This window comes from Rhincodon typus, chromosome 26 (assembly GCF_021869965.1).
Source record: "Rhincodon typus isolate 14 chromosome 26, sRhiTyp1.1, whole genome shotgun sequence".
NCBI classification, from domain to species: domain Eukaryota; kingdom Metazoa; phylum Chordata; class Chondrichthyes; order Orectolobiformes; family Rhincodontidae; genus Rhincodon; species Rhincodon typus.
In genome coordinates, this window is record NC_063357.1 from 28631022 (window position 1) to 28651541 (window position 20520).

General features: G+C 41.3%; 1 protein-coding gene across 2 annotated transcripts in view; it reads right to left on the reverse strand.

Moving 5' to 3' along the window:
- Nucleotides 1-20520, reverse strand: part of LOC109913705 (calcium-binding protein 8) — a 315322-nt gene that overhangs the window by 254633 nt on the left and 40169 nt on the right. For both annotated transcript variants that reach the window (XM_048612644.1, XM_048612643.1), the window contains exon 2: nucleotides 12646-12789. In XM_048612644.1, the coding sequence (XP_048468601.1) occupies nucleotides 12646-12789 (144 nt within the window). The remainder of the gene's footprint in view (nucleotides 1-12645; nucleotides 12790-20520) is intronic.

Here is a 20520-nt window from a genome sequence, read left to right on the forward strand (position 1 = left end):
CGCTTCAGTCCAAATGCTATAGGTAGACCCACAATGCCCTTAGGGGGAAATACCAGGATTTTGACTTAGCAACAGTGAAGGAACAGTGATTTATTTCCAAGTCAGAACAGTGAGTGGTTTGGAGGAGAACTTGAAGGTGGTGGTGTCCCCATATATCTGCTGCCCTTGTCCTTCTAGGTGGAAGTGGCCATGAGCTTGGAAGCTGCTGTCTAAGGATGTTTTGAGAATTTCTGCAGTGCATCTTTAGATAGTACACACTGCTGCTACTGAGCATCGGTGGTGAAGGGAGTGAATACTTGTGGATGCAGTGCCAATCAAGCAGGCTGCTTTGTCCTGGACAGAGTCAAGCTTCTTGAGTGTCGTTGGAGCTGCACCTGCAATAACTTCACAAATACAGTATCTCATCACCAAGTCACCCTTTATTTGCATGTGGAGAGTCCTTGACACTGATCCAGCTCGCTCAGAGCCAGCTCTCAAAGTGAACAGAACCTTTGACATTCCTGTTTATATCTGTCAGCCAGGGCTCCCTGATTGGAACAGGTTAACAGCCCCAATCAGGGTACTCATATTCTATGAGGCCCGCCTTGCTGACCTCTTACAAGCACTACATCCCTCCCCCTCTGAGTCCGAGGACATAGGTTGTATCTTTCTTCGTAGCACCTCCCGGGGCATTTTAGCATGGGGTCAGATTCCTCCAACTCTGCCTCTGATGTGGACAGCGTGTAACGCACAGAAGCTCATCTCTTGTGCCCAGAAGAAATTCATTTTCTTCTTCAGGAAGCAAAGGCTTCAAGGCAGCAACATCCGCCATGTCCATCTCAGATTACAAGGTATCTTCAACGTTGGATGGAGAAGAAGAACCCAAAGTTCCGGAACAGTCAGAAAGGCTGCCAAAGAGCTGGGCACGTTTTCATCGCACATCATTTGATGATTGCTGAGGAGCAGAGGGCTCTGCAAATAATTTGTATTGTCACGAGGCTTATGGCTAAGCGTTCTATTCCGCACTTTAGAGAGATGGCCGTCCGTGTGCCTTCTGGTAATTGTGGACTGTATTCGTTTCCCTTTAACCATAAGTGACTGCTGTATGTCTCTGGTAGCTGTGACATAATGAGATTTATGTAAGTAATGATGATGTAACTGATCAGATGACTCCAGAATCAGAAGAGAAAAGACAGCAGTCTAGAATGAGAATATGAAGTGAGTGGTCTTGCAGCTGGATTTGATGGCCCCCTATGTACAAATGTAATTTACAGAATTGAAAAGCCTCATTTAGAGGCAAGGAGCCAGCAACCTCAGGAACAGTATACGTGCAGAGAACCAAAGCCTGCAATACTCCAGACTGACATGGCAATGTACAGGCAACAGTACTGTCCTAAAGCATAGTTAGATCATTTGCTTTGCTGCAGTATTAATACGTAAGTGTAAGATGAGTTGATGTGTGCTTAACAGTAAGAAAGATTAGATTGAAAAGAACGCCTAGTTTCCAAGTAGTTGCCTTGAAATTGAAAATGCATACAGAACTTTTAGGTTATGGGAATTTTTAACTGGTTGTATCATTCTCAATGCATGATGCTGGATGAAAATAACAATATTGTGCATATAAAGATATAGCATTCAATACCTATCAGGTGAGAGTGACTACCCTTGACATCAGTCTATGAACCGTCCAATAAAACAAGATGTTAAACAACTACAGGGGTCAGTTTTAGTTACCTGTATCTGTGCTGTGGCCTGTCCTGAGTCCTCACTCCAGTGATCCCAGCCTCAAGTCCCGTCCCTCTGCTGTCTGACCGTTTCTTCTGTGGAACAGTCTCCATTCCAATGTGGCCAATTTCTGCAGGGCTACTCCCACTGCCAGCAACAAATGAACTAGGCAATAACGGCATATTCCTAGTTTAGCTCTCATCAGTAACCTAAGAAATGCAGGGCCATCCACCATGTCCCATTATTCCTAGGACCGCTGTGATGGGTGCACTCCACCCTGCACCACACAGGAAACCTCAACACAAATCATAAGATTATGACATCCAACCAGGAACTTGCCTCTGAACAGCTGAACCTAACAAGGCCTCAACTCTTATGAGGAACCTCGCTCTCTCCCTCTCTAGATTGACCCGAAAGCACAGAGCTCTTCAGCCACTGACATTTAAATCAATCTGTGGCTCCACCCATTCCTTATCTCACACATGTTGCATTGAAATTAATGATTATTATAGCTTATACAATCGGCATTATTTTAGTGTGAATAAATATTCATAGTCCGTATTTATAAATTCCAGATTTATTTTGAAAGAAGAAAGAATATATTATAAAGCTATAACCAAATGGTGCATTTGACTCAAGTCAGGATGTTGGAACAATGCAGATGAATTAATCTGCAATATAATATGGTTCTCATGGTGTGACACTGCAGTGTTCGATGTATTTTCCCAGAAAATGTTGATCAATATTCAGAATTTAACTGCCTGTACTTTCAGTTTAGAAAACATGGAAACACACTCCTTCAAGTCAATGTTTTGTGCAATTTCTTGTTTCATAGAGGAATGAATGCATGTTTTCATCAACTTCAGATTGCTTCACTCACCACTGGCCACAGAGAAAGGGAGGAGGATACTGAAGGCAATAAATGTGTTGGAGGCACTGTCTCATCTCGGTTTCAAATGCAAAGTTATGACATCTTGTAATGCACATTTTGGAATTCATCCTGTAATGGCTCACAATTCACTGCACAAATCTGAAGCATCAATATCTTTGAAGTCCACTTTTTGAAAAGCTTGCCCTATCTTTGAGCAATGTTCTATAATTTCTTTTGATGTACTATTCTGCAAACTGTGAACATCATAGAGGAAGCTAAACAGCACTAATTCCATGCCTCTGTGTGAGCCTTTCTTCAACTATTTATATTGTGCGTCTTGGACTGCAAAATAAAAGTTAACTTTGAATTCTTCCTTGTGAATCATCATCTGTTTCATATGTATAATACTTCCTCTTTCTCCTAATACCAGCAAGTCTGGCTCCAAGTGTACCAATACGGTCATACTCCCAGCAAGTTCACTTGTGTCCAACAGTGCTTTCCCAAACTCTTTGCCATTCTTACAGTCTACAAGAACTTATTGGTTTCTCTGAGTTGTTTATGGGTTCCTTCACTGAAGGATTTTTGCTGGTCATATTAATCTCAAAGAGGATCTCATAACACACACAAAGAGAAATCGCAAACATGAAACCAGAAATGCCTTTTGTAAGTGTTTGTGCACCTACACATGAGGTACCATTGGATGTGCCCGTTTACATAGTCTCACCAGAGATGTTAATTAGTGCATCTTAGACATTACCAAGCTGACAGCGAAGAAGTTTCAAAACATTAACTTGACTTTCCCATCAGATTTCAGTCAATGATTTCACTATAAGAATAAGTACATGGCACTATAGAAATGGCACTATAGAACCTCCCAACAATGTGCTGAAGCTGAGAAATGCATATAAATATATAGTACTTTGTCAAAGAAAGCCATTACCCCCAAATTGCACTTGACAGCATCACTAACAACTAAATTCAAAGACTCTGCATTGTATGAAATAAACAAGACTGTGGAATAACTTCCAGATAGGAAAGAAAAAATTCTCTCAATTTTGATTGACTGTAAAGTGATGTTGTTTGGGAGTTGACAAAATGTTTTACCAAGTGTTTGAAACTTTTCAAACTGTTTTATTTGTAGTTACCTTGGTCTGTTTTATTTCATTTTTCTATCTTTTGCATAATAAACTTCAAATTCATTGTGTAAACTAAATCTGCAGCCTCATGAGATTATGTTTTGGTGAAAGACCATCACATTAAAATCAGAGAAATACAAATATGATCCAACAAGTCAGATTTTATTCTGGCATCTGACCTGTCCAGTAGTAACATTAGCTGGGATCATAACACTAGCAATACACTTCTAGGGTTGGTCCCTGTTTTTTCCCAGGAGACGTAGATGTGTCAATAGAATTTAAAAATGTCTATAAAGTATGCTGCAGGCAACATACAAAGAAGAAAGAAGTGGGGCCCATTCATGACTAAACTTACGTTAACTGCATTCTAGCATATCCCCAATAACCTTTCATGCCCTTGTTAATCAAAAATCTATCTACCTCTGCCTTAAAAATATTTAAAGATACTGTATCCACCTCCTTTTGATGAAGGGAATTCTAAAAACTCACAACCTTCTGAAAGAAAAATGATTTCCTCATCTGTTTTAAATGCTCGCCCCTTAATTTTAAACTATGACCATGGATCTATGTTTTCCCACAAGAGGAAGCGTCCATTCAACATCCACCAGGTCAAGTCCACTCAGGATCTTTTATGTTTCAATTAAGTCAACTCTGACTTTTGTAAACTCCAGAGGATACAGGCCCAGCCTGTCCAGTCTTTCCTTATTAGGCTCATTCCAAGCATTATACTAGTAAACATTCTCTGAACTGCTACCAACACATTAACATCTTTCCATAAGTACAGTGACCAGTACTGTTCACTGTATTCCAGATGCAATCTCACCAATGCCCTGTATAACTTAAGCAAAACTTCCCTATCCTTACTTTCAATTTCCCTCACAAAAGCATAACATTCTATCAGCTTTTCTGATTACTTACTGTACCTCCATACTATCTGCGAATCATACACCAAAACTCCCAGATATCTCTTTGCATATCAAAGCTCTGAAACCTCTCACCATTTAGATAATATGCTTCTTTTTTATTCTTTCTGCGTAAATGGACAATTTCACACTCTCTCACGTTGAAATCCATTTACTAGATCTTTGCCTCTTCACTTAACTTATTTATATCCCTATGTAGGCTCCTTGTATACTTTTCACAACTCACATTCCTACCCATCTTTGTGTCATCAGCAAACTTAACTACCATACTTTTGATCCCTTCATCCAGGTTAACTATATAAACTGTAAACAGCAAGGCCACAGCACCGATCCCTGAGGCACACTACCCATGACATCCTGCCAGCCTGAAAAAGACCGATTTATGCCTACTGTCTGTTTCGTGTTAGCCAATCAATCTTCTACCATGGTAATACATTACACCCTACACAATGAGCTTCTTTTTTCAGCAATAACCTTTGATGTGGCACCTTATCAAATGCCTTCTGGAAATCTAAATACAAAACATCCACTGGTTCCCCTTTATCTACAGCACAGGTGTTTTTCTTCAAAGAACTCCAATAAATGTGAAGATTGTTAAAGAATGTCAACAATTCCAGCAGGCCACTACCAAATCCCTATCAAATTTGTTGACTGACTTCTTTTCAGTTCCCGTCCCATAAACTGTGAAGCCTATTCCTTTGACTCATACGACTGAGATCTTAAACTTCCACCAGTTGCCAGAAGCAGCTGCCTTTAACTTATAACTAAGAGACTTTGCAATTAGTGTACCAGTTGCCCTGTGCCTGCTGTGATGAAGAGAAAAAGCTCGGAGAAAGGAGATCAAAGAACAGAAAGACTTGGCAAGCAAAAGGTACATCTCACTGAGTCCTGTGCAGTGATGTTATTGAATAGTGTTTCACATTTTCCTTTCCTCGACCCATAAAACCAAAGTTTTTTGTTTGTCTGTGGCTATGTGTAGGGATTGTAAAAGGTGATTAGAGTTTATCACCAGTAGAGCCATACAGTGTTTACATGTAATTAAAATTTACTTACATTTAATTGAACAGTAGCTCTTGTTAAGTACAGGAACCTGGTCAGTGTTTTCTGTTAACTTGATTCCACCAGACAGATTAATCAGAGACTTTGCATGCTTTAATTAAACCAGCCTTTGTCCTGACCCTGGGAGCAGTGGGGCTTGAGTATCAGTGTACTTTTCCAACTGGTCATAATATCAAGCATTTCAACTGCTCTTTAACTGGACCAACATGTTCAATAATGATCAAAATGCTTGCCCACCAACTGTAATGTTTCCATTCACCTGCTATTGCAAGTCCACCATAAGCTTGGGCTAGGGAGTAATCTCAGGTCCTGAGCAGACCAGCTTGAGGCACAGAATATTGCCAAATGAGAAACAGGAAATTATTCTATGTTTCCAAAAGCTGCATACTTATGGAAAAAATATTACCTATGGTTCATGATTTCCAAATCAATGTGCAAAAATCAATGTTATCAACGATCCTGTATATTTTGTAGACTCTGGAGTTGTGGAGGAATTGCTGGGTCTCGTTTTCCAGTATCATTTCCCAAAGGAGTGACTGATAAAGCTTGTGTCAAAAAAAAACTATCAGCGTGACCTCTTGATGTATCTGCATACCGGTCAATGTTTGCAGGTCAAATTCCAACAGCACTTCTCAATCACTACTAGCCAATGAAAGAGACACTACATGGACATTTATTTACTAGTTATTTTTGGACATACTCTGACGTGGAGGCCGAGAGCTGTGTACATGCCTGTCTAGGTACGGATGTGTACAGTCTGCCTTTGATGCAAGTGAATTCCTTCTACAATGCTCTTCTTAGAAAGGAGCACTTAATGCAACATACATTTACTGTAGATAATCAAGGTGTAGAGCTGGATGAACACAGCAGGCCAAGCAGCATCAGAGGAGCAGGAAGGCTGACGTTTCCGGCCTAGACCCTTCTTCAGAAATGGGGGAGGGGAAGGGGATTCTGAAATAAATAGGGAGACAGGAGGAGGTGGATAGAAAATGGATAAAAGAGAAGATAGGTGGTGAGGAGACAGACAGGTCAAAGAGCCGGGGATGGAGCCAGTAAAGGTGAGTGTAGGTGGGGAGGTAGGGAGGAGATAGGTCAGTCCAGGGAGGACGGACAGGTCAAGGGGGCGGGATGAGGTTAGTAGGTAGGAGATGGGGATGGGGCTTGAGGTGGGAGGAGGGGATAGGTGGGAGGAAGGACAGATTAGGGAGGTGGGGATGAGCTGGGCTGGTTTTGGGATGCGGGAGGGAGAGGGGAGATTCTGAAGCTTGTGAAGTCCACATTGATACCATTGGGCTGCAGGGTTCCCAAGCGGAATATGAGCTGCTGTTCCTGCAACCTTCAGGTAGCATCGTTGTGGCACTGCAGGAGGCCCAGGATGGACATGTCGTCTGAGGAATGGGAGGGGGAGTTGAAATGCTACCCGAAGGTTGCAGGAACAGCAACTCATATTCCGCTTGGGAACCCTGCATCCCAATGGTATCAATGTGGACTTCACAAGCTTCAAAATCTCCCCTTCCCCTACCGCATCCCAAAACCAGCCCAGCTCGTCCCCGCCTCCCTAACCTGTTCTTCCTCCCACCTATCCCCTCCTCCCACCTCAAGCCCCATCCCCATCTCCTACCTACTAACCTCATCCCGCCCCCTTGACCTGTCCGTCCTCCCTGGACTGACCTATCTCCTCCCTACCTCCCCACCTACATTCACCTTTACTGGCTCCATCCCCACCTCTTTGACCTGTCTGTCTCCTCTCCACCTATCTTCTCCTCTAGCAATCTTCTATCCGCCTCCCTCTCTCTCCCTATTTATTTCAGAATCCCCTTCCCCTCCCCCATTTCTGAAGAAGGGTCTAGGCCCGAAACGTCAGCCTTCCTGCTCCTCTGATGCTGCTTGGTCTGCTGTGTTCATCCAGCTCTACACCTTGTATATCTCAGATTCTCCAGCATCTGCAGTTCCTACTATCTCAGTACATTTACTGTAGTTCGGTTGCAGCAATCAAAGAAAATAGCTGTTCAACTTTAAGTAATAATTTTCTCAAAGTCCAGAACCCTGCTGATTTTAATGGTCGTTTCATTCCAGAAGACTGAATGTATAGTGTGTCACTGATATGAAACCAGGAAATTTCAGGAAAACACATTATCATCAATGTCAGCATTCCAATTAAGTCCTTGCATATTATGCAGGAGCATATTAAGCCCCCCTAAAACGGTCAGGCACTCAAGGTACAGATGCAAGGCACACATTTATAGGCTTCTGACATATCATACAATCCTAGCAACAAGAAATCCACCTATCAGACTCCAAAATTCTGTAGCAATTCCACTTTGTCCTATTATCATGGATATTTAAATCATTATATTTCCAAGTAAATTACTTTTTTGAGTTGCATTTTTCTTCTGACCTACTGCAATCAAATATTTAGTCCCGCTAGGGACACACATAATTGTGACAAATCAGTTACACACACACACAGCAATAGGGCCACTGCACAAAATTACTTGTCCCATATTTGTCAGAATTTCGCTGTATAACAAATAACTTTAATATAGAAAATGATAAATGTTTCAGATCTCAATCTCCATTTGCTTCCCACCTCTGGAAGCCTGCTTCATGAATGTAGTGCAATCAACCAGAAATTCAGCTGAAGTTGTTCAGCAACAATAGCCCCAGTTAAAATAAAACACTTTAATATATTTGATGATCTACCATCTAACAATTCTTTAAACTGGATGCAATTTCCCCAAAAGGCTAATGCAGTCCTCAAGAGATGCCCAACCTGTTATAGACTTCCAAGGCCAAATATTTGTTAAAGTGAATTCAGGTAGAGTGTAATTGGATAAAATAGAGTAAAACGAAATCACAAATAGATACTTTCCAAGCCACTGCAATAATTTAAGCTTGCGATAGCCTTTGCAACAGAAAATTGCACAATAGCTCTCTACATTATTTCCAACAGCAAACAGAAACCATGCATTAGATTCTCTCACATAATGACTTAGCAGCATAGTGACTAAAACATGGATTTTAATAATGGGTTTATTAAGGTTTTGGAGTAGATCTGTAGCTCGGGTTGTGGGTGTTGAGGTTGGTTGGCTCGCCGAGCTGGTTTGTTGTTCCACAGACGTTTTGTTACCGTGCTTGGTAACATCCTCAGTGCAGCCTTTTTTTTTAGTATTTCACCATGGTTATGACGTGTTTGGTTCAGTTGTCAGGGAGAGGGATGGAGTCAGTTGTGAGGCAGTGGAGTTTGTGTTTGGGACTGAAGACAAAGACTTCAGTTTTGCCATTATTTAATTAGAGGAAATTTCTGCTTCACCAGGGCCGGATGTCACAAGTCAGGATGGTGTGTGTCCCGGAGGGAACTTGGAGGTGATGGTGTTCACATTCCCTGCTACCCTGCTGCTTTTTGGTGGTGGAGGCTGAGTGTTTGGAAGATTCTGATAAGGTTATGGTCAAGTTGTATGTGTTTAAAATCCCCCTCCTTCAGCCCCTTTCTTCACTTAGAAGCCAGGGTTCTCTTGTTGTTTGCTTGACATCAATTTCACAGGATATTAGAAGGGGAAGATTTACAAACCAACCATCTCACCATGATCTGATGGAGTTGCCCATTTTATCACCACAAATGGAACGTGATCCGATTTTGAACATGGAAGGAAACAGCCCCGTTCACACTGGAGAGAAACCGTACACATGTTGTGCGTATGGACAAGGCTTCAGCCGATCATCAGGCTTCACAAGCCACAAATGCAGTCACACTGGGGAGAAACTATGGAAATGCGGGGATTATGGGGAGGAATTCATTCCCCCACCTGAGCTGGAAACTCATTGACGCAGTCACACCAGTAACAGGCCATTCACCTGCTCAGTGTGTGGCAAGAGACTCACTCAGTCATCTAACCTGCTGCAACACCAGGTCGTCCACACTGAGGAGAGATCATTTCAATGCCTGGACTGCGGAAAGTGCTGTATAAATTCCGGAACTGCTATGCCATCAATATGTTAACACTGCAGACAGACCTTTTAAATGCCCAGACTGTGGAAAATGCTTTAAAACTTCCAGGGAGATGTCATCCCATCACTGCACTGAGGATGTTACCAAGCACGGTAACAAAACGTCTGCGGAACAACAAACCAACTCGGCGAGCCAACCAACCTCAATGGGTTTATTATTGGGACTACCTTAACATTCACTATTATACTGCTCTATTTTCCTGGCTAATTTCTTTTTAATGTTGAAAAGCAAGATCAGGTAGATGCTGGAAATTTGAATAGAAAAAAACAGAAAATTCTGAGAATGCACAAGAAATCTGGTAGCATCTGTGGAGAGAGAAGCAGAGTCAATGTTTCGGTTTGGTTGAAAGGTTATGAACCTGAAATATTAAATTTGTTTCTGTCAACAGACATTGCCTGACCTGCTGAGTGTTTAAGTTTAATTTCAATGGGCTTTTTCCTCTCCATTGGGATTCATTTTTTGTGTGGAGGAATGAGTCATGCAGCTTATCATAGGTTCTGTTGGCGATCTTGCCTGAACCATGAATACCTGCTTATTCAGTTATACTTCCTCTCCTTACTCCAGCTCCAACATGGAACCTTCATTAAAGTGTAAAAGAACAGAGTGCTCAAGCCACGATCCTCAGAGAAACAGCCACCACACAGCACTGGTGCACATTTCTATATCGGTCACAGCACCTGAAGTATATCCATGGTCAGCTAAATCACACCATGAACAGCATCATACTAAAGTAAAGAAGAAGTGGTCAGGGAATCAATTGAGATTGTGAGCCAGTGCTGACGAAGGTAAACCTGATCTTCTATCAGTTTTCTACATGCTTCCTTTTATCTGCAAACAACACAGGTATGTTTAACTGGCATTTACTTCAAGTATCAAGCCAGTTGCCTAGTTATTGGGTACTGACATATTATTTAAAGTACATCAACACTTAACTGATCAAATGAAACCTTTTCCAGTTCAAAAAGGTCTATTGATGTGACCAGGGTTGAGACTATAGCCATTTTCATCTGATACTTGGGGAGATCACTGCAAGTGAACCATCCTCTCACATTAATGTGCTAGGTCCATTGGGAAAGTCACGCTGTGCTGTTACTGAAAGCAATGCATCCATCTCAGCTTAAGAAAAGAATGGACAGCTGACTACTGCGTGTGCATATTTCTACCGCTCCTGCTGCCTCAGAGTTTTATGTCTAGTAAAGATGGGAGAAAGCAGCTGGCAGAACACTTTGGTTCTCTTATGAGGGAATGTTAGTGTTTTAATACAATGTTTATTGGAAAAGATTCCAAGTGTAACTTTTTTGGCACCAACAGCAATTCTGGAACTATTAGCAAGCATGAGAGCAAGAAAAAGGATAGTTTCAACCAAGTTTATGCTTCTATGACAAAGTGTTAAAATCTTGTGAAATTTGAATCCTACATAAAAACCACAGTGCTCTAAACTAGGAATCTTCACCACTTATCCTGGCAAATGTCCAGGACCAGAGGGTGATTCTCTCCTTTGATGTTAATGCCAGGGAATGATATTCTCATATACACAACACCAGCTTCCACCAACCAAAGCCCATTTCTTGCTGCAAACTGAAGTATTGTTAGCTAGAACCAGTTGAGGGGTACCAGTTCTTTCCCTTATAAAGGAAAACTAAAGGGTCACGTTGACCCTCTTTCTACAAGCATCTTGCCATTCTCAGTCCCATTTTCTCGCACGTCACTGGACTTCTATGGGGAGGATGAAGGATCAATCAAGGACACAATGTAAGAACTCTGCATGTCTCGATCGTCTCAATCAGACCACAATATCATTCTCATGCTACTTCTGCCTATCTGCAATTATACCTCACAAAAAAAAACCTTCCATTCACATGTCTCTACCACACTGCTCTTCCCATCTGACAAAACACCCATGTGGTTTGTTTCAGTCCTAGCCCCTAAGCAGCAGTGTCCATAGTTTCTCACCTACTTTCCTTCATTCTCTCTACCAGCTCATCTTCTCTATGAACCTCCGCCTCTACCCCAGCACACCTGTCCCCATTCTCACTGAAGTGCTAAACACTAAACATCCCTTTCTGGTATCCATGCCAGTTGTACAAATGGTTTTATCTCTCTCTTTCAAAACTACTGATGTTCCCCTTCTCATAAAGTCCACTGCCATCCCTTCTGTCCTTGCAAACTTCAAATTTCATTTCCATCTGCAACCTATTGTACCCTGTCCTATCCTCCTCTGTATGCAGTATTCTTCCCATACCGTGCCTAATTTTCCCAAACCATTGCCATCACGATCCAAAACTCAAAAGGCTTCTCTTATTTCTGTGAACCACTTCAGTTAGGTTTCTGCCCCATAACAGCATTAAAATATCAACCCACCAAAATCACAAAAGCTATCTTCTGTGACTATGATCATAGCACACTATCCCTCCTTGTTCTCTAGACCTATAATTTGGAACAGTTGAACAAAACCATCTCCATCATTGCTCAGCTCAGTGGAACTACTCTCCTCTGCTTTTATTTGTAGCTATCTATTGCAGCCAAAGAATCACAAGCAACTCTCCTCTTACACCTGCACATTACCTCTCCCAACCATCTATTCTTGGTTGTCCCCATTCCCCCGATGAGCAAAAATAATTTTGCTCTATCTGTCTATCAGCTCACTTGAAACAGAACTCAGTTTGAGACATCTCCTTCCGTATTTTTACTTTCTGAGACCCAGTATTGGTCTAATACATCTTTGCTGCATTCACTCCAAGGCAAAGATATAAACCTGTCTCAAGCAGAGCTATCACCACATGCAGCTGAATATTATTCAGTCATCTGATCTTTAATATTCTTGTAAGGTGTAATTAGATTATCTTTAAATAAATATTTAAGAGTCATTCTTTATAAATCAGATACATTAATCATACAGCACTTATACACTACATTACAGCAATGTGATAAATGTTCTCTTACCATCCATATCTAGTCGTTGCATGATGATTGCCAGTTCTACCTCACTGGGCATATAACCCAAGGACCTCATCGCCATTCCGAGTTCTTGCTTGGAAATGAAACCATTGCCATCACGATCCAAAACTCGAAAGGCTTCTCTTATTTCTGTTAATGTATATGAAAGAAAAAATAACAGTTCCAATTGAGTAAAGACAAAACTTGCTAGCATTTATAAAATGCCATTCCTGACCTCGGAATGTCCCAAAGGGTTTTACATCCGGTGAAGTACTTTTGGCGGTGCAGTCATTATTGTTCTATAGAAAAATTGACATCACACAGCAAAGTGCCACCAGCCATAATGACCAGATCATTTGTGCCTTGCATAGGAACAGCATAGAAATGTAGAAATTTAAAATATAGGAGCGGGAGTAGGCTATTTGGTCCTTCAAGTCTGGTCTACCATTCAATATGATCCTGGCTGTTCTCATTATGTCCCCATACCTTTTGATACATTAAAGCACCTTGGTCTCTTTGCGGAGTATATAGTCAAATAGAATGGGGAAAATTTCCTTTATTCATTTACCCTGAGCAAAATTATAAACTAGCACTTAGTAGATGGTTTTATGATTCCAATAATGCGCACACAGGATATTTTCCTAAGAGGTCCCCATTAAAATAACTTATGAGTTCATTAAACAGAATTATTGCCCATTGTGACAAATATGTGAGTGCTGAAAATTACAACAGAACATTGTATTCTATCTTTATCTATAAATCCAAATGACAAAAGTAGGTTTTAGGTAGCAAACACAGAATTCCCCTACTGCATTTCCTGGTCTCACTGGTCTCAATGGAATTGCTGCAATTGACCTGGATGAGACAGAAGAAAAATCAACTAATTTTCTGATTTCCATTCAACAGCTTGTGCTGGCAATGGTGTACTGTCTGTAGGCTTCAGCTGTAGACAGCATTAAAGCTGACTGGAGAGAACTACCCAGCTAGCCCATCCTGTCCAAAACAGTGAAATATTCTCCACAGTAACGGAATTTAATTGGCTGTTACATTGGGCCCCCTTTGTCGGATGGAACTCAGGGTTCTGAAGTAAGCGAGGATTTTCAACTTGCAAGAGACAGTGCTCCAGCGAAGTAGTAATGGTGAAGAGGGTTATCAAAGTGTCGACTTCCTACTTGCCCAACCTAAATGGGACCTGGCATGTGTCTGAAGGTTTGCATGCGCAAAGAGCTGAGACACACACTCTTCCAGAAAAGCAATGTGTGCCCTGCTTTAGGTGCTCGGGGGAAGCGGACAGGCTAAAATGGAAGGGACAAATAACCCCATTTGTCAGCCATATTCCTGAAACATTCCACCCAACCAGTACACATGCTGTCGGTTACAAACCCTCCAGGATTGTCCTCGAGTCTGCAAGAACTAAAGTTCAACGTCCAGTGCCGTTGTGGGCATTCCTGGAGAATACTCAGAACATTATTTCACCAATCATAAAAATGAAACAAAGAACTGGGGATGCTGGAAATCTGTAACAAAAACAGAAATTGCTGGAAAAAGTCAGGAGGTCTGGCAGCAACTGGTGAGAGAAACTTGAAATATCATGAGCAGTTTTGGGCCCCACACCCAAGGAAGAATGTGCTGGCCTTGGAGGGGGTCTGGAGGAAGTTTACAGGAATGATCCTGGAGATGAAGGCTTGTCAGATGAGGAGGATTGAGAACTCTGGGTTTGTGCTTGATGAAGGGTGAGGGGGGGGATCTCACTGAAACTTACAGAAGATTGAGAGGCCTGGATAGAGTGGACATGGAGAAGATGTTTCCAGTAGTAAGACAGTTGAGAACCTGAGGGCATAGCCTCAGAATGAAGGGATGGTCCTTTAGAACTGAGATGAGAAGAAATTTCTTCAGCTATAGGGTGGTGAATCTCTGGAACTCTGCCACAGAAGGCTGTGGAGGCCAAGTCATTGAGTGTTTTTAAGACAGAGTTAGATAGGTTCTCGATTAGTAAGGGGATCAAAGACTACAGGGAGAAGACAGGAGAATGGAGTTGAGAAACATATATCAGCCATGATCAAACGGCAGAGCAGACTCGACGGCCTGATTGGTTAAATTCAGCTCCTATATCTTATGGTCCTAAGGTCTAAAGCAGAGTTAACGTTTTGAGATTTTTAAAAAATATTTTTGCACTTCTGCTTGCTAGTTAGAAAAATGCTAGAGGCAGAGGTAGAGGCTATTTAGCTAACAGTTTAAAATCATCCAAGGTAGGTGACAGGGCTTGTTCGTATGGGGAGGTGGTGTGCTACAATGATGGACAGATTGGGCAAACAATGAAGACATGACACATTGGGGTAAGTCACGTGATGCAAAAATCGAGAATCCGTCCAACCAGAATTGGAAAGCTAACCAGGCATTCAAATAATAAAACGAAATGTCTGAAACACTAATTGTTTGTCTGTCTACATACTCAGCATTTTCTGTTTGTATTTCACATTACCAGCATCTGCAGGATCTGGCTTTTGCCCAAATAAAATGATCAATCTCACTTCTAGCAAAATACCACTGCCATCTTAGGCACGGTATCAAAAGATGCCAATAAATTAGAGTCAGTGCAGATATTCTCAAGACACAGGAAGACAAATCTCACAAAGATTGAGTTCATGAGCAATACAGCAATAAGAACCATTAAGGTATGAATATGGGGTCAGTAGCTTTACAACATTGTAAACCCAAATGATCTCTGACTTCACAGGGGGAGAAGGGGGCCTTCAGATACCGAGAAATATGCTTGCCCCTGTCTCTACACTTACGGGATGTGGTTTCAAAAAGAATTTGAAACATATGCAGACTAAATCTTAAAATGAAAATCCTCAAGAGTGACTCATGAAGAAAAAAAATGGAATTAGGACACAGGCATTCAACGGGCAGCTAACTCAGTGCTGCTGCACCAATACCTCAACTCCCCTGACACCCTCGTGACATATTGTCATCACTCCATAGGTCTTCTACTTAGCCTCGTTGAGTACCATTGAGTGTCTCTCCTTGAAGATTTATTGGCGTTGAGCTTTGAATGCTGGTTCTGACATTCACTTAAGTCATATCAAGTTCATTCTACATCATCCTGTTATCTATTTTTATTCAATCCCATTAATATCATAAAACAATCTCAATTCCACTTTTCCGACATTCTTGTTATCACATGAAACTTCTTAATTGTTTTATTCAATTTCTGCGTCAATGTTCATTCGATCTTTCAACTGATACCTTTTCTTTTACTATTTGTCCCGACTGAATTATTTCATGTACCACCACATAAATTCTGATCAACATCTCTCTTAACATACTCGGCTATCAAAAAAACCAATAATCTCATTTTTGAAACTTTTGATTTTCACTCCAATAGTTTTTGTGGGAAAAACAAGAGTTCCAAATTTACAATGCATGTTGTGTTGAGAAGTGCTTTCTGATTTGATTTTTAAATGCGTTAGGCTTAATTTTAAGGTTTGTTTTGCTCCCAATCAATAGTAATACTGTACAATTAAGATCCTAGAGGGAAACTTGGCTTGATAGGCCACAAGTCTTGACTTTGCAATTTGTGTACTGTGGTGGTCAGTCACCAAACGTTTTCACTCAAGGCTTCCAATGTACCATTAACAAAAGAACTTAAGTTTTTCACATGAAGAAACAAAGCTATATGACAAAAAAAATCAACACTTTTTCATAACAATATCCTTTACAGGCAATCAACCCTAGTGAGGTATCACTCAAATATTCACCCTTTAATTTCTTACACAAATTGACAAGGTCCCATGAGTCCCCTTATAGCAACCTTCTGCACATTCACCAGATGTGACTCTCTCTGTCTCTACCTGAGACACACAGTCACAGGCTAAGTCACTGATTCTTCTCCAAGAGAAGAACAACAGTGCTTTTTTTCCAGTTACTTTGACATCTTTCAGGCTTATGGAAAGCACATCCATTGGGATACATCTTTTCTTCTAAACAGAACCTGCCCCTGACCTTAGATTACAAGGTGTAGAGCTGGATGAACACAGCAGGCCAAGCAGCATCAGTGGAGCAGGAAGGCTGACGTTTTGGGTCTAGAGACAACAAGGTGCACAGCTGGATGAACACAGCAGGCCAAGCAGCATTTCCTCCTATGATGCTGCTTGGCCTGCTGTGTTCATCCAGCTCTGCACCTTGTTGTCTCGGATTCTCCAGCATCTGCAGTTCCTACTATCTCTGATTCAGTTTTGGGTCTGGACCCTTCTTCAGGAAATCTGCCTCTGACCTTTCTATCTTTGGGTCATAAAATCTAAAGTTAGCAATTATCAAACCAGGTCACTTGTCTCGTCATTCAGTTCAAGTCACAAAATTTCTTTAAAATGCTGTTTACACTTATTGGTGTGAGCTTGCCCCCACAAGGTGTGATCCAGCAATTCTTATGTTATCTCATGTAATATAGCAAATGTATGTGGCTATGATGCTGTGGGAAAATTCAACAGAGACTTAATTACAAACAACTATGATGTATAAATATTATAGCCCTCAGGCACATAAGTGTCTGGGCTAACATTAAGTTATTAGATTACAAGAGAAAGGCATGTTTATAATATGCTTCAAATGATCCGAAGTAAGGTAGACTTACAAGATCATTATACACTCAGGAGAAATGTTATTATATAGCTACTATATCGTCAGCATGTCTCTAGAAGACATAATAATGGTGAGACATAACATAGTACCCACTGCTGAAAGAAAAGTTTCTGATCCTTTTAGAACCAAGAGAACTGAAAACCAAAAGCCTATTTACTTCTACTTGAAGTCAATTTTCCAAATAATAACATATCATACTCCATCACCTCAGTTTATTCCCCCTTGTTCTAGACTGCCCCAAGGGTACTTTAGCCATATCTATCTCATCAAATCTTAAAACAAAATAATCTCCTTCAAAAGCAGACAATGTCATTGTTTACAACAGAAACAAATAAAGGTGCAATGGCAGAAAAGTAAAAACATCAAAGTGCTGTTTTCCTTCATTCAGGACTGTAGCTACTATTTCTGCCATCTGTTGCTTCTGACAAAAGGTTCCTGCACTGCAGATCCTAGACCCGTTTTCTGTCCCCATCTTGCTCAGATGTGCCCAAAATTAGGCAAACAAAGAGTGAAAGGTGGGCGTTACACGCAGTTCTGTCAAGACAGAGTGGCCTGAATGTATTGTCTTATCCATGTGCTGCACTTCTCACTCTAAGCTGCATTTAAATGGAAATTAGATTATAAACACGAGGGAAAAAAATGTTATGCTGATAGTGTTAGAATATTGAAAAATTCCATTGTTTTCAAATCCTTCCATCATCTTACTCTCCCTTTCTCTCCCCCAGCCCCACAAACTTCAGAGATGATTTCACTCCTTTATTTCTGGTCTCTTCAGAATCCCTGATTTTAATCACTTCAAAGTTAAGGAAAGTGCCCTCAGCTGCCTAAACCCCAAGACCTGGACTTCCCTTCCTAAAACTCTTAGCCTCTCTCCCCCTTTTCTTGTATGACAGTTCTTAAAATCTACTTAATTAACTAAGCTTTCGGTCACCTGTCTTAATATCACCGTTGCACTTGGCATAATATTTTTCATGACAATTTCCACTGAAGCACCTTGAGACATCATGGGTGAGGAGCTATAAAAATGCAAGGTTTTGCTGTTGTTGTTTTGTTGAAGTTACAGGGAGGAAGTAGTATGTGGAGCACCAACACCAGCTTGAATGAGTTGGGTCAAATGGCCTGTTTCAGTGCTACAGATACTCTGTAATACTCTTGACCAGCTTTACAGCTCTGGAAAGCTCATTATGAGAAAATGATTTCACACCTGAAGACTTTACTTAATAAATTTATAAAGGAACTAATGTGGCTTGTTTGACTAGCCCTTCAATTATGTTCAAATAGCACATCAACACAAATTAGTTAGTCATCTAAGTTAATGATTTGGATGTGGGAGCCAAATATGATATTTCCAGTTTGAAGATGATACAAAACATGGTGGGAATGTGAGATGTGAGGAGGATGCAAAGAGGCTTTGGGGAATTTAGACAGCATGATGGAATGGGCAAGAGCATGCTGGATTTAACTTAATGTGCGTAAGTGTGAGGTTAACCACTCTGGAAGGAGGAATGAACGTGCAGAGCTTTTTTTTAAATTGTAAGAGATTGGAAAATGGTGATGTCATAGAGTCCTACAGCACGGTGACAGGCCCTTTGGCCTAAACTGGTCCGTGCCAACCAAAATGTCCATCCACACTAACCCCATTTCCCTGCACTTGGCCCATATCCTTCTAAACCTTCCTATCTATGTATTCATCCAAATGCCTTTTAAATGTTGTTAATGTACCTGCCTCAACCACTTCCACTAGCAGCTCATTCCACATGCATACCACCCTCTGTATAAAAAAGTTGCCCCTCAGGTTCCCAAGTATTCTTTCCCCTCTTATCTTAAATTGATGCCCTCTCGTCCTCGATTCCCCACCCTTGGGAAAAAGACTGAGCGCATTCACCCTATCCATGCCTCTCATGAGCTTATACATTTCTATAAGATCCTCCTCAGTCTCCTACACTCTAAAGAAAAAAGTCCCAGCTTGTCCTACCTCTCCTTATAACTCAGTCCCTTGAGTCCTGGCAACATCCTTATAAATTTCTTCTGTACTCTTTCCAGTTTAATAACATCCTTCTTATAGCAAGGTGACCCAAACTGAACACAATACTCCAAGTGCAGCCTCACCAACGTCCTGTACAACTGCAACATAATTTCCCAACTTCTATACCAAATGCCTGGACTGATGAAGGCCAGTGTGCCAAAAGCTTTCTTGAATGCCCTGTCTACTTGTGACTCCACTTTCAGAGAACTGTGCACCTGAACTCCAAGGTCCTTCTGTTCCACTGCACTCCTTAAGGCCCTACCATTCATGAAACTCCTACCTTGATTTGACTTTCCAAAATGCGACACTTCACACTTATCTATATTAAACTCCACTTGCCATTTCTTGGCCCTCTTCCCCAGCTGATCAAGATCCTGCTGCAATTTCTGATAACCTTCCTCACTGTCCATGATACCGCCTATATTAATGTTATCCGCAAACTTACTAATCATTGTACATTCTCATCCAAATCATTGATATAGATAACAAGCAGCAATGGGCCCAGCACCTACCCCTGAGGCATACCATGTCCAGGCCGATTAGAATCCTTCCACTATAACTCTCTGCTTCCTACCATCAAGCCAATTGTATATCCAATTTGTCAGCTCTCCCTGGATTCCATGTGATCTAACCTTCCAGAGCAGCCTACCATGTGGAACCTTATCAAAGGCCTTACTGAAATCCATATAGACTACATCTACCGCCCTGCCCTCGTCAACCTTCCTGGTCACTTCATCAAAGAATTCCAACAAATTTGTGAGGCATGATATCCCACAAATGAAGCTATGCTGACTATTCCTAATCAAACCCTGTATTTTCAAATGCATGTATATCTTATCCTTCAAAATCTTCTCAAGTAACTTACCTACCACAGATGTTGGGCTTACTGGTCTATAATTCCCAGGTTTTTCTTTGCAGCTCTTCTTGAACAACATTTGCTACCCTCCAATCTTCCAAGGCCTCACCCATGGCTAACAAAGATGCCAGGGCCCCTGCAATTTCTTCCCTAGCCTCCTGCAGCGTTCTTGGATATATCTGGTCAGGACCAGGAGATTTATCCACCTTCATACATTCTAATACTTCCAACACCTCCTCTACTGTGATATGGGCTGTCCCCAAGATATCGCCACTAATTTCCCCAAGTTCCCAAGTCTTCATGTTTTTTTTTCCATGGTAAATACAGAGGAGAAATATTCATTGAGGATTTCGCCCAT